This window comes from Rattus rattus, chromosome 15 (assembly GCF_011064425.1).
Source record: "Rattus rattus isolate New Zealand chromosome 15, Rrattus_CSIRO_v1, whole genome shotgun sequence".
In the NCBI taxonomy this organism is placed as follows: domain Eukaryota; kingdom Metazoa; phylum Chordata; class Mammalia; order Rodentia; family Muridae; genus Rattus; species Rattus rattus.
In genome coordinates, this window is record NC_046168.1 from 53933994 (window position 1) to 53948962 (window position 14969).

Below are 14969 nucleotides of genomic sequence, written 5' to 3' on the forward strand. Positions count from 1 at the left end.
CTGTGTTAGCCACATAGATCCAAGGGTTTCCACTGATTGGGCTAGTCACATTAAAAACAAGCAGCCTTCTGGGACCTGTGGAATCTTGGCCAGTAGTAGCAGTGCCCAAAAATGCAAGGCAGCAGGCACCCCTGACCCTGGATCCTAAGGTTGTAACATTGAATGGAAATCTTCCCTACACTGATCGAAAAAACAATCCATTCAACTCGTATTTTGAATAAGCCACTAATCACTGTTCCTCCTTCAGAGCTTCGGCAGCCCCAGAGCATGTAAATGGACCATTTGAGACTCAGCCCACAACGGGGAGAGAGCACTAACTGCACATTAACCCTCCAAGGCCAAGCCCAGTCCCACACTGGGCAGTAGGAATATTCTGGATGGAAACCAGCCCATCCCCGTTGGCTACGGGGTATGTTTTTGTAGTTCTGTGAGGAATGCACCAGGGTCTCTGTCCCCATGTGCCACCAGGGAATTCCTGGCACAGTTCAGAGATGTTTTTTTTCTGGAGTATGATTTGATCTGGAGTATGATTCTCTTACTTGCCCATGAATCTAAGACCTAACTTGAGCACTGAACCTCTGTGCCCCTAGCTGTGGAAGAACAAGTTGACCAGGCTTACCCTGTGCCCCCAAACTCCCCCTTGGTGCCTAATATCCATTGCCCCTTCTTCACTGTTCAAACTCCGCTCTTCTTAGATGCTCTGAAACCTTTCAACTTAAAGCTATGAATCACAGAAGGTACCCAATAAAAGGGCTCTTGCGAAGAGAATAGAGAAGCCAGTCTGTTTGGGAAGCCTGGCATTATAGAGCCGCGTGGGGCTGAGCCAAATAGCCTTTCTGTCGGTACTTCTGAGGGAGAAGAGAAGGTATGGGGCAGCCAAGGAGAGAGAGAGAGCACGCCAAACAGATCATTATGTGTTCTTGGAAGCCAGTTTAATAGACTGGCTGAAGCAGGGCTGGGAACAGGCTCTGAGGCCCTCAGTCAGGACGTGGCAGGGGCAGAGATCCACATCCAGCTCTACCAAGCGGCGACACCTTATGGAAACTTTTGAAAGACTCATTGAGATTGAGAAACCCAAATATCGTGTGTTTTCTCTCAGATGCAGAATCTAGATTTAAATATATCTGTGAAAGTAGGAAGGGGACTATGAGTGGGGAGGGAGAAAGACAAAATGTCACACTTTCCTTCGTGTGGAATGTGTGTGTGTGTGTGTGTGTGTGTGTGTGTGTGTGTGTAAAATAGGAAAGCAGAAGGTGGAGTATTTGGGAGGAAGCTAGGGTAGGGGAGAACATTGGAGTATAGAAAATACAAGCAAAGTATCATGATACATGTGTATGAAACTGTCATAATGAATCTAATTATTTGTGTGCTAAAAGCATAAAAGAAAAGAGGGAGGGAGAGAGGGGGGAAGAAGGGAGAGAGAAAATGATTCAACTTGAGAGCGCTTGAAGGAAAATTAAAAACACAGACTGCCTACTGTGTGCCAGGAACTGAGTCAGCACTTTAATTGTCCTAAGAATCCTAGGTTGCCCTTTAAAGAGGGCAACATGGAGGCCCGCACGGTGTAAGTGGCTAGGGCACGTCCCAGGCCCCGGGACCTTCTCTTTACAAGGCCATTTTTCGCCACACATCACACCGCTGCCCTCCAGCCAAAATTCCCCGTGTTTTAACAGGATAAACATTCCCATGGCAGAGGAACGCTGTGTTCCCTAGAGAAGATACAAGCATGCCGTTCCTGCAGAGGCCATGTGGGCTTATGAAACTGAGAACCGGGTTGAGGGCCTGGAACGAAGCCCGGGGCCCGGAACCAGCCCTTCAGACCTCAGCTCGGTCCCAACAAAGCAGTGAGAGGGACAGGGGAGCTCCAGTTGGGAGCTAGCTCTCCTCTTGACGAGCTGTGAGTCTCTGCTGTCTGGAGACAGCACGGTTAAAGGTGAGGTTTTTCTCTGGCAAGAACAGAGAGCACCGTAGTCACGTGCAAAAAACATAGTTATCTGCTGCTCCGTGGCTTGACTTTCTAGGAGAACATTGTCTGCACACAGCAAAGACTTGGGCAGAGAAGAAAGCGCCCCTTGGAGAGTACTTCCCTGGCATGACCATCAATCAGGGTGTATACAATCATTTTTATTGGCAGGATCTTCTTCCTTTTGGTGGTATGCAAAATGATCAATGCCTATCTTCTAGTTGATAGCGTCTTAAAGTCAATAAAATGGAGGGTTTTTACCATACTATTATTATTTCACCAAGACCGTTAGTGGATTGTGTACGTGTCTTTCCAGAGGCACGGGTGGCTCTCATATCTGGGCATCTGTCTGCCTAGCTATTGTTTCCATTGAAGTTTTTACTAAGGACCCAAGGATGCTGTATCACCTTTGGGCCACTAGAGGGCGAGAGAACACTTGGGGACAGATAGCTTTGTCCTTACACTTTCTCCTAAATGCCTGCTCTCTTCCTCCCCTCCACAGCGCTTTCCAGTGGAAACGCACCTGTAGAGTCAAATCAGGGAGAGGACCCCCGTTCCAGACGGACAGTGCTGTCTAGGCAGGCTGAATGCTATATTTGTGGAGCCACACGAAACTCCACTCTAGTTTAATGAGCTGATCCTGATAGCCCAAACAAGTACTAGTCATGGCCAGGCCTCTCTGCAGAGCTGGGATGTAGCCACCCTCTTCTTAAGTCATTCAGAGACTCCTATGGGATTCCTGAAGCTTTCTGGGGGAAATGCACTCACTTTTATTGTCCTGTGGAGTCTTGCTTTTTCTCTTTTTTTTTTTCCCCCCCGGAGCTGGGGACCGAACCCAGGGCCTTGTGCTCACTAGGCAAGCACTCTACCACTGAGCTAAATCCCCAACCCCTTGCTTTTTCTCTTTCTTCTCTCCCTTCCTCCTCCCTTCTCACCCTTCTTCATTCCTTTCCTCTTTACACTCAGTGTTAATTATTGAGTTCTTACTACATGCCAAGAACTGTGCCAGGAGCCGGAGACACTGAAAGAAGGAGAACCAATCACTGTCCTTAGGAATCTTGAGCTCTGGGAGATTTATACAAAATCCACACATCATCTATAAGGAATAATACTGGGCCCCAACAGTATTTGTTTCTAAGTAACACTATAGAAATCCTCATGGGTCTCAGGAGCCTCCCAATGGCTTAAGTGGCCACCCTCCAGCTGTGTTTTTTCAGAAGGCAGAACCCCCTTGTCATGATTGGTGGCTGTTCCCACTCCAAGGTGGGTATGAGAAGGCTTCTCTGACAAGGTTGAAACAAGCCCCACCAGCTAAAGAGTAAAAGACAGACAGACCTTCCACAACTACAACCCTTACGGTGTCATGTGATTATAAGGGGCTCAACACCATTCACTAATCAGCAGGACCCCTGTATGGACCCCAGAGCCATGGCCCAGAGAAGCCTGAAACAAAGCTAAGTAATGCGGCAGTACATGACATAGAGCCTTGCTTGTGTGTTAAAGATGTCGGTTTTGATCTGACATCATCTGAGGCTTTTTGGAGGGAGGAAGTTAGTAAGGTTAGGTTTTGTTATTTTAGACAGTCTCTGGCTGGCACGGTCCTGGTAATATAACCCAAGCTCAAAGTCGAAAGACCCCTCCTGCCTCAGCCTCCCACGTGTTGGGGTAGCAAGGGTACATACACCACCATGCCTGGCTTCATTACAGGTTTTAAGGATAGGATGGTCTTTGGTAGATTGGGACATTCTTATGAAACAGCCCTATAGAACAAGGCTTGCAGAATCAAGAGTAAAGCAGCCATGTCCAGGTGGTGATGACAAGAGAAGAGGCAAGCGATGACACCAGCAAGCTGATAGTGACTGTGGACGTAAGAACACCTTTAAGGACAGAATTACCATGTTTGGAGGGTAACGAAGACGGTAACAATAAGTCAACTCTAGGGTTTTTGTAAGATAGCCTAAAATGGGAACTCTTTCGATGGACGCACCTTTGAAGGAGACTAGGATTTGCAAACACTGGGGTTTTGCAATACATGCATGGGAAGCAGGGATTCAAGAGGTAAACGATAAGCCATGATATCTAATGATCACAAAGGAAAAGGATAGCAGCTGGCAGTAGAGGGTCAGAGGTCTCCAGGGAGTCAAAGAGTTGGGTCATAAGGACCCCTTGGGCGACTGAGTTGAAAGTATGAGAGGTAGGCACTGGGAGAGAGAGCTGACTTTTGAGAGCTCACACAGGAATAATTTCAAACCCATGCCTTGACTGTGGTAACCGGTGGAATGGAAAGAACTCCTGAAGATGAGAAGCCAGAGAATGAACAGTGGGCATCGAATTTGTGTGGGGAGGAAAATGGCTGGTAGAGCACCGAAAGCCTTTACTGAGGCAGAGACCGGGAAGTCTGTAAGAGTAATGAGCAGCTAGAGAAAAGGAGATGGTCAGGGGAAGTGGCTGCTGTGTGCATCAGGAGAGCTGGTCTGGAAGCAACAGTAGAGGGCAAGAATTCCTCTCAGTGGGCTCAGGAAAGGAAATAACCAGGGAAGCGGTGCTGATGCAAGGAGAGGAAGTGGTGCTGATGCAGGGACAGGGAGTGGTGCTGATGCAGAGACAGGGAGTGGTGCTGATGCAGGGACAGGAAGTGGTGCTGATGCAGAGACAGGGAGTGGTGCTGATGCAGAGACAGGGAGTGGTGCTGATATAGGGACAGGAAGTGGTGCTGATGCAGGGACAGGCAGGTCATGATCCCCTCCAGAAGGAGCCTGTGCAACGTTTGAGTAGCACCTTAAATAGCTGTAAGGAATGGCAGGTGGCCTGCATGTTAAGGATCTGCAGTGTCCTAAGGAAGGCTTTCTATAACTCAGATGGGGCAACACAGAGCGATGAATTTCCTTCTAGCCTTCCTTTCCGGCTAAACCATACTGAGAGGTGACTATGTGCAGAGGACAATGAGTAAAGATAGAGAGATAGATAGATAGATAGATAGATAGATAGATAGATAGATAGATAGATAGATAGATATAGATTAGATAGAGATAGAAATAGAGGTAGATTAGATAGATGATATAGATATGGATATAGATATAGATATAGATATAAATATATAGATATAGATAAAGATATAGGTATAGAGTGGAGAGTGCCAAAGAAGAATTATAATAACTTAATGGGAGAATGGGACACAGTATGGCCAGAGGCAGCGAAATGAAACAAGTTCCGGGAGCTAGTCACAGCACAAGCCCTGGCCTCAGCCGTGATGGAGAAAGGAGGCCCACATGGAAGGGAAAGGACCCTCATCCAGGTTGTACACAGCTTCCAATAGAACGTGCCAGGGCTTTGAACCTCTGTGTCCCTCTGAGGAAGGACAGGAGGAAAAGAGATGGGAACGGTCACAGGGGATACAGGAGGAAGAGCAGGGATTAGACACCAAGTGGAACAACACAGTTTCCCTAGCAACATAAAAAATGAGTTTCTTTTAGACACCGCCCCCCAACCAGTGCTGGATTATGTTTGAGTTTTACCACAATAAAAATAAGTTTCCAACTGACTGCCACGCTGAGATGGCACCATGGGAAACATGAATGGTAGAGAAAAAAATATATATATATATAAATGATAAAAAGAAAAAGAGACTTTGCCTAGGTGGTCAAAGTTTTACAACTAAAACTTGGCATGGGAGAGTGGGGATAGGTTAAAGGTTATACTGTTGCGAATGGAAGATCAGCTTCTAGACCCTCTGGCTGCACTGCCTGTAGGCACATGAAGTCCCCCCTGGGTCTGGGGATATAGTTCCACTGGTGTCACTAGCGAGCTCAGAACTCTGGATCACGTTCCTGTCATCTCAGAACTCAAAGCGTACAAACAGGAAGATTAGAAGTCCAAGGTCATGCTTGGCTAAATTCAAGGCCAGCCTGGGTGACATGAGATTTGTCTCATAAAAGAGCTGTATTCACGTACCCACTGAGGCCACTGCTTATCTCTCCAGGTCAGGTGGGTCGATGCCATGCCTCCTCACGTGTCCCTCGTGCCAAGTCCCAAGTCCCTTGTGCATGCCCCAATTCATCAGTTCTTTTCCCATCCTCTCTTACCAGTCACATGACGGATGAGCGACCACCCCCTGACGGAGATGTCTGACAACAACCGCAGCCCCCTCTTGCCAGAGCCTCTTTCCAGCAGATACAAGTTGTATGAGTCAGAGCTAAGCAGCCCTACCTGGCCTTCAAGCTCCCTGGATACACACCCAGCCCTTCCCCTGCTGGAAATGCCTGAAGAAAAGGTGAGTTCCGGCACCACCAGGATGCGAGACCAAGGCGGTGAAAGGTGAAAGGAGACATTTTCATATGACTTTGAGTGTCAAACTGGCCATTTCTACAGGAAAAAAAAAACAAAAAAAACAAAAGATGACTTGGGTTTTGATGGGAACTCTAGTAACTCTGTAGATAAATTTGGGAAATGTTGCCATTGTAATAAGACCAAGTTTTCTGACCCATGAACTGGGATATCTCTCCACTTATTTTGACCTTTATGTTTCTCTCAGTGATGTGTTGTTTTCAATGAGCAATATTTACACACCCTTTGTCCAACTCACCCACAGATATGTCCTGCTCTTTGATGCTGTGATGAATAAAAAATCGTTTCCTTAGTTTAAATTTTAGGGTTTTTTTTAATGCTGGGACATAAAAATAAATCCTATTTGATCTTCTATTCTGTAACTTTTCTAAACTTATTTATGCCTCTAGTAGGACCTTTGCGGTTGCCTTAAGAATTTTCTATACAAAAGGGCATGCCATCTGCAAATAGAGGTGCTATCCCTAAACTTTTCACACTGTATTACCTTTGCTTCCTCTCCTTGCCGCTTTGCCTGTGCTCCAACACAGTGCTGAGTAGCCTGGGCAAGAGCAGACACCCGGGGTTGGGGATTTAGCTCAGTGGTAGAGCGCTTGCCTAGCAAGCACAAGGCCCTGGGTTTGGTCCCCAGCTCCGAAGAAAAGAAAAAGAAAAGAGAGAAGACACCCTTGTTTTGTGTTTGCTCTCAGAGAAAGAGATTTCTAATCTTTCACTGTTACATGCAGTGTCACTCATTGGTCTTTAGTTGATGAAGCTTGGGAATTTCCCATCTCTTCCTAGTTTATTTAAAAACAGCCACCTTTCAAATGTTCAGGAGCTTCCTGTCTTATGAGCTACCATACTGAAAGGCACAGCTTTAGAGAAAGAAGTCTTGACCAAGAAGAAGCAGACGAACTTGGATGAGGGAAATAATCCAGCATTGTATCTGTAACCTCCAATGGACTCTAGCATTTACTTCAATTCTGCATAACACACGCAATGTGTCAGACATGTTAGTAGTAGCCGAGATTTCCATCCAAGCTGTCATGAACCAGATTGCCCAGGACTTGGACTTTCACATGAAGATTTGAAAGTGAGAAGTTGGCTGGGCTGGGCTGGGCTTGGCTCAGGCACAACTCAAAGATGAGGAGGGGCAGCAGGACTCTGAGCTATTCGACAGTCACAGGGAGGGCCATGATTGATCTTGTGGTGGGCTAAGGATCTGAGCTAACCTTACAGAACTGGCCTGGGTTGAGGAGGTCCCACGTAACCACCCTTCACTGATTTAAGTTCTACTGTCATTAGATACATGCTTATCTAGGGACTGCAATTGTTTCAAATACTTTAATCACTGCATTTCAATATAATTTCCTTTGTTATTTATACTTCCAAATATTTACTGTGAAAAGAAGTCTATAGGTATCATCAAACTGCTAAAAGGAATCCTTGTCACAAATCATTAAGAAAAGCTATTGTGGTTCATCAGAAAATTGGACACAGTACTACCTGATGACCCAGCTATACCACTCTTGGGCATATACCCAAAAGATGTTCCAACATATAACAAGGACACATGCTCCACTATGTTCATAGCAGCCTTATTTATAATAGCCAGAGGCTGGGAAGAACCCAGATATCGTTCAACAGAGGAATGGATACAGAAAATGTGGTACATTTACACAATGGTGTACTATTCAGCTATTAAAAACAATGACTTCATGAAACTCATAGGCAAATGGATGGAACTAGAAACTATCGCCCTGAGTGAGGTAACCCAGGCACAAAAACACACATGGTATGCACTCACTGATAAGTGGATATTAGCCCAAAAGCTCATATTACCCAAGAAAAAGCTATTGTGTAGAATCTTTAATAGTCCTGGTTTACAATGGAGTACAACTTTAGACAATAGGAGTCTCATCTTTTAATCTCATGATACCATATCTCTGTCAAAAATCCTGACCAATGCCCTCTGTTCCCAAATGTCCCTGCTATCAAAAAGACATATTCTTTGAAGTCAAGTCTGGTGACAAGTACTTATAATCCCAGCAGTCAGAAGGCAGAGAAGGGAGGATGGCAAGCAGAAGGAGGCTTACCTGTGCTGTACAGAATTCAACAACAGACTGGGCCACAAAGGAGACCCGGTCTCAAAGATAGAACAATAGGTGAAAGGCATATTCTTTGGTATTCCCTCCTGTCTTTTCCATGAAGGATCTCCGCTCATCGGATGAAGACAGCCACATAGTGAAGATTGAAAAACCCAACGAGTGGAGTAAACGGAGAGAAAGCGAGGTGCCCCGCAGGGCTTCTGCAGGCCGGGGAGGCTTCAGCCTCTTCCAAGCTGTGAGCTATCTCACTGGTGACATGAAGGAATGCAAGAACTGGCTGAAAGGTAGGTCTCTGGGGAGGACCAAGGGACAGAGGCAACTTTTCCTCCAGCTTGGACAACATGGCCGCTCCTTCACCCCCTCATAGCAAGGACTGACAAAGTAGAGGGAAACTGAGTTGACCCCAGGTGGTCGTGTACCCAATTAGCCTGTCATTCCCTTTTAGAATGAATACATTTCATTAATTTTTAGCCCTTTGCCAATCATCCCTGTGTGGAACCGATAGAGGGCAAACAAATTAGTAACATACCAGCCATATTTCCCAAATAAGCCATAAGACTGTTCCCCCATTTGTTCCACGGCCACTTACTGTACCCATTATGGGCCAAGAAAAGATCAGCATCGCCCTCTGCAAGCTCCAGGGTTTTCTTTCCTTTTCACCTCTCTCTGAACTTGAATGCTTTAGCAAATACCACACTCTCCCCATCAGTCCCCACTCGCCCCCCACTAGCGTGGTTGTCCTGGAAACCAAACCAGAGGGGGCAGAACGCATGTCCCCTCTCCTACACCTGGCTTCTTCTAGGCCCCAATTCAATAATGATTTTCACAGCTGGGCTCTAACAATTTCTTTTCCAGCATCCTTTCTCGAAGCCACTTTCTTTGCTGCTCAGATATCAGCCCTCAACTGAGTCACACACGGCACTACACAAAGCAAGAGTTTACCTCCCTCCCGGCCTCTTCCCTTGGACCAATAAATTTCCCATGGAATGTTCCTTGCCAACCAAGCCAATGGCTGGAACTGCTTTAAATTAGTCTCAGCATGGTCCCTCAGTCTGTATGGCAAAAACTACCACCCACTGTAGACCAATTGCTAGGCCACTCAGAGCCTTGGGCTGGGTGCCAACATCCACTCCCAACCCCTTCACACTCCCACCCCAAACCAGGCTGAATCAAGAGAAATACCCTGGCTGGCACATCCCCGTGTGTCTGAGTTTCTATGCCAACTAGTGGTCTAATACACAAGCCATACCGTGCTGATGGCTCTATCCGTCTCTTGCAGATAAGCCCCTGGTCCTTCAGTTCCTAGACTGGGTCCTGCGGGGAGCAGCTCAGGTGATGTTTGTCAACAACCCCCTTAGTGGGCTCATCATCTTCATAGGGCTTCTGATCCAGAATCCCTGGTGGACGATCGCTGGGGCACTGGGGACAGTGGTCTCAACCTTGGCTGCCCTTGCCTTGAGCCAGGACAGGTAAGTGCTCTCTATGGGCCTCTTGTATGATGTGACAGACAGGTGAGGTATTTCATTCAGTGCTCAGCCAACCATGTCCAAGCCGACCCCTAAACGCTTTCTTAGTTACTCGTCTATCACCGTGATTAAACAGCATGACCAAAAGCAACATAGGGATGCATGGGTTTTATTACAGTCTATCATCCATGGAAGTCAGGGCATCAACCTAGAGGCAAATGCTGAAGCAGAGGCCACGGAGGAAAACTGCTGCCTGGCTCGATCTCATGGTTTGTTTAGCCTGATTTCTTATACCATACAGGACCACATGGCCAGGGCTGGTATGTGCCTCCAAGGTGCTAAGCCCTACAGGCCTGCCTTCACCCCCATCTTATGAAGCATTCTCTCAAGTATGGTTTCTTCTCAGGACAGTCTAGCTTGAATAATGGTGACCATGAATGAATGAATGAATGAATGAATGAATGAATGAATGAATGATAGATGATATATGAATAGATAAATAATAGATTATTAGATGATATATGAATAATAGATAGATAGATAGATAGAGGGTAGATAGATAGATAGATAGATAATAGATTGATTGATTGATAGATTGATAGATAATAGGTAGGTAGATAGATGATAGATAGATAGATAGATACATACATACATACATACATACATACATACATACATACATACACAGACAGACAGACAGATAGCCTGGGCAGCTGCTCTTGTGTCAACTTTGTGAAGATCACTAGAAATTGCTACAGAATTAAGCTGCCCTAGCTCATGACAAAAGCAGCAGCATGCTGAGTTTGGCTATGGAACCTTCTGGAAATACTCCTTCTTAAGGAAGTTACAAACTGCTTTTAGGAGGCAAGATTAATAAGCCATAAAAAGATAGTCTATAACACAACGCTCAGTGAAGACTGACAGACTCACATCTCTGAGTATTGGGACACATAGAGAGATGCACATTTTGTATGGCGAGCTGGAGGGGAAACGAAGGATGATGTGGGAGGGGCAACAAGGATTTGGGGAAACAGAAGCAGAGGGAATGACCGGAGGGAAATCAAGTACCACTAACAAACACCATCTTGTGGAAGCTGACTCTCTTAAAGCTTTGTCCCATGTGGTCCCAACGTTCCCCGAACTTTCCTGATTCTCAGAGCCACCTGAGTGTGAGTGGAAGAAGTGCAGTTCAGTTCCCATCCCTCCCACCTCTAAATATCCTCCTGCAATGGATCTGGTGAAAGGAAAAATATTTTGCAACAGCTAATTTTTACTGAGTACTTAATGTGTAAGCACATTTTTATTACATCTATATCCACTATTTGAATACTTATGGTTTATTTTCTTCCAAGGAAGGAATACAAATAATGGGAAACATTGGTATGTTCAGTTTAACAAGGAACACACAGGCCAGGAAATGAATACTCTTCGCAGAGGAAACCCACACTGTGCCTGTGTCCATCACAACAGCACCGTATCCTGTGTGACAGCCACTGTGACATCTCTCTGCCTCTCTTTAGTCTCTCTCGCTCTTGCTACAAGACGCCTTGAAGCATTTATCTATCATGGCATGACTCTGAACCATATGTGCATGTTTGCTACGTTTCGGAAAGAGACTTTTAGGAACTTCTTATGGCTCGGGAAATTTGGAAAATAAATACAAGATTATCCCATGTCCTATGCTTTTCAATCTGGGAGTCGACAGATCACGATCTTCAGTAGCATTTTTTAATCAAACTGGTCAATCAAATACAACTGATTGGGAGTAGCTTATGCAGCGTGGAGGTAGTTATTTTATGAAAACGTTGTTATATTTGTGGTAGGAAGACTAGATCATACTATAAAATATATTTCTTCACAGTAGGTTTCTCAAGAACAATTTTGGCCAGCATGCCCAGATATCTGTGACCCTTAACATTACACCCAGAAGCAGCCAATGGATAAACAGCCATGGTTTTTAATTGAGGGACCGGGGAGGGGCAGGCACAAGGTGCCCACCTAAGTTACTATGCGTGGGTGACAGGACACAGGCTTGGCCACCCCATAAAGTTCCCTTATGCTTAAGGCCATTCTTGGGCCACTGTCATTGCAGCTGTACTATGTGGCCCTAGACTTAGGATGGAGTCAAGCAGCAGCAGCCATAGTACACTGAGTTAAATCACGTCATGCTTCCTCTAGGCCCAGCTAACATTCCATAGTCCACTGAGGCAAATACATCAGTCAGCTTGTCTCCAAAAGGCTGTGCACGGACCTCCAAATGGCCTTGGAGGACCACTCCAGTCCTAGCGAGAGGAAACCCACTAGAAGTTGTACTCTTGAGTGTGCAGGTCTGGTGAGCTAGTTGATAATATACTCCTATCAAGACAGTGTCTGCTTCAGCAAACAGGCCTCGGTCCTCTCACCCATGCACCTACCATTGCAAGGGCAGCTGTCATAGAGCTGTTTGTGCTGACCAGTTTTATGTCAACTTGACACAAGTTAAGTCATCTGAGAGGCGGGCACCTCATTAAGGAAACACCTCTGTAAGATCAGATTGTAGGCAGGTCTGTACAGCATTTTCTTAATTAGTGATTGATGGGGGAAGGTCCAGATGATGGTGGGTGTTGACATCCCTAGGCTAGTGGGTTTGGGGGGTTCTATGATAAAACAGGCTGAGCAAGCCATGCAGAGCAAGCCAGTAAGCGGCACCCCTCCATGGCCTCTGTATCAGCTTCTGCCTCCAGGTTCCCGTCCTGTTTTGAGTTCCTGTCCTGACACAGTTTAATGATGAAGTGCTGTGGAAGTTAAGACAAATAAACCCTTTCCTCCCCAAGTTGCTCTTTGGCCATGGTGTTTCATAACAGCAATAGAAACCCTAACATTATTTTAGCAATATTTACTAAAACAGATCTCAAGGCCATTCAGCCCATCGCTTTCCTCACTATATAAACTCACGCAAGCATGACCAACCTAATGTTACCACTCTTCCTGTAGCAATCCACAGCTTGCAGCAGATAAGATCAGGTCCCAGTCCTATTCCCAGCATTTTCTCTCAACCATAATCTGTTAGCAAACCACCAAGCTGTTCAAAGAGGCACTGCATAGAATACTGTTTCCACCAGAGGAGACACACACCAGGCCTACCTCATCCCCCAAGATACTAGGATTGAGAATCAAAGAAACATCAAGCAAAAACCCAAGCCCTCAACTTGATCTTTAATGCCTTATGTAATGCCACCCTCCTACCAAGTGTTTGCATAGTGGCACACTTGTCCCCAGTTTGTTTCTGCAGTTCCTAATACCTCATGTCTCTGTCTAATCCCACCGTTCCTCCAAACCATCCTCCTCCTCCAGGATGCCCCCCCTAACTATTCTCTCCAACTTTGAATCCTTACCTCTCTGAACAACTGCATAACATACCCAAATCCTATACCGGATTATCCTTTCATTCTTTTTTTAATTTTTACTTTCCTGTCCATGGATAATAAGTCTTTCAGGATAGAAAGTTCATTTCAAAGGGTCTATATTCCATCATACCATCTAAGAACAATCCAAGCTTCCTTGGAAACATGTGAATATATAGGCTTCTTCATTATAGGCTCAAGGCTCTGGAACCTTCACGTAAGAATGTGTCTGTCCTTCTAAAATCTCCATCTCTATCCACAGCCAGCGGATGCTTGGTATGTGTACATATCACATAGGCACACAAACATGACAGTAGAAAGGGGGCCTGGCATGGCTCAGTGAGTAGGAGAGCTTGTGGTGCAAGTCTGATGAGCTGAGATCCCAAGCACCCATAGTGGAAAAAGAAAGTGACTCCCAAGACTTGTCCTCTGGCTTCCACATGCATGCTGTGCTGTGTGTGTACTCACACAGAGGTCAGGATGGGGCAACAGAAGAGAGTGAGAGAATTCAGCATTCATGGAAACAGGAGGAGAACCATTGAGGAGTAGACAGCAGATTGAAGTGGAAAGAAAAGAGAATAAATGAAAAGATTTCTAAGCAATCCAAATAAAGCTGACAATGTCACTCGATGAGTCCTGGGTGATTGCATTGCCAACAGAACGTCTCTGCGTTATCTCCCCACCACCACCACTGTTCCTTCTTCTTGCTGATCATAGAGCAAAATCATTCACTTTATTTGTGGTTAGGGTCTTTTTAGGAGCGCCCCAGATGACAAGGTTCAGGGCATTTAAAGTTTTGTTACTTATGTGTCCTTGCTGTCATCCATCTGTCCGATGTAGAGTTGGGAAAGATTGATTTCCCATTTGAAGGCTGCCTCTTCACTCCTGTGAAAGTTTCCTTTGCTATTCAAGAGGAGTTTTTGAATTTTACAAAATCCTATCACTCATTAGGGCTGGTCATGTGCTCTGGGGGTCCTTCTCAGAGAATACAAGCCTATATTTTAAAATATCTTACCTATGTTTTCCTCCTGTCGTTTCAAAGTTGCAGGTCATATTGTTAAGATATTTGATCTGCTTGGAGTTGATTTTTATGTGGGGTGAGATATGTGGGTCTATTTTCATTGGGCATGTGGAAACCCACGTGTCATTTCTCATTCCTACTGTGGAGATCTGGGAGAAGACAGATCTCTGAGCCGACGGAACTCAGAAGAAAGGAAGAGGCACATTCTGATGTTTTCTTTTTCCTTTACCTGAAGGCATTTCCCAGGTCTTCTATGGGGGCTCATGAACGGCACTTAAACAGATAATATGTTTCCTTTGAGTATATATTCTGCCCCGTTGTTGAGTCTTGTGGTATGAGTGTATATGGAAACAGGAGTTGAGGGAGGGAGTTTTTTAAACTTGTTAAGTAAGGTATCTTTTTTCCAAATGAACGTTTTAAGCACCTTTGTAACTGTGCAGGTTTGCTCCTGAGTCCTTTGCACCATTATTCTGCGTGCCCATCTTGTGCCACTTTGTGCCCTGCCCCTGTGGTGTGGAGATGTCCTACAGCTCCTCCAGCATTGCGTCCTGTGATGCCTCCAGCCCTGCCCTCTCTGCTCTGTGCTTCTTCATCTTTTGTGAGTCCATCTGGAGGGTTTTTCCCTCTGTTTAGAGAGTGTCATTAGAATTTTAATGGGAATTGGCTTTGAATCTGTAGGTTGCTTTCAATAATTCAGTCATTTCACAG

General features: G+C 45.5%; 1 protein-coding gene across 1 annotated transcript in view; it reads left to right on the plus strand.

Annotated features, from left to right (window-relative positions):
• Window positions 1-14969, plus strand: part of Slc14a2 (solute carrier family 14 member 2) — a 425106-nt gene that overhangs the window by 355218 nt on the left and 54919 nt on the right. The window contains exons 4-6 of the mRNA XM_032885572.1: window positions 6049-6233; window positions 8495-8675; window positions 9671-9860. Of these exons, the coding sequence (XP_032741463.1) occupies window positions 6060-6233; window positions 8495-8675; window positions 9671-9860 (545 nt within the window). The 5' untranslated portion in view covers window positions 6049-6059. The remainder of the gene's footprint in view (window positions 1-6048; window positions 6234-8494; window positions 8676-9670; window positions 9861-14969) is intronic.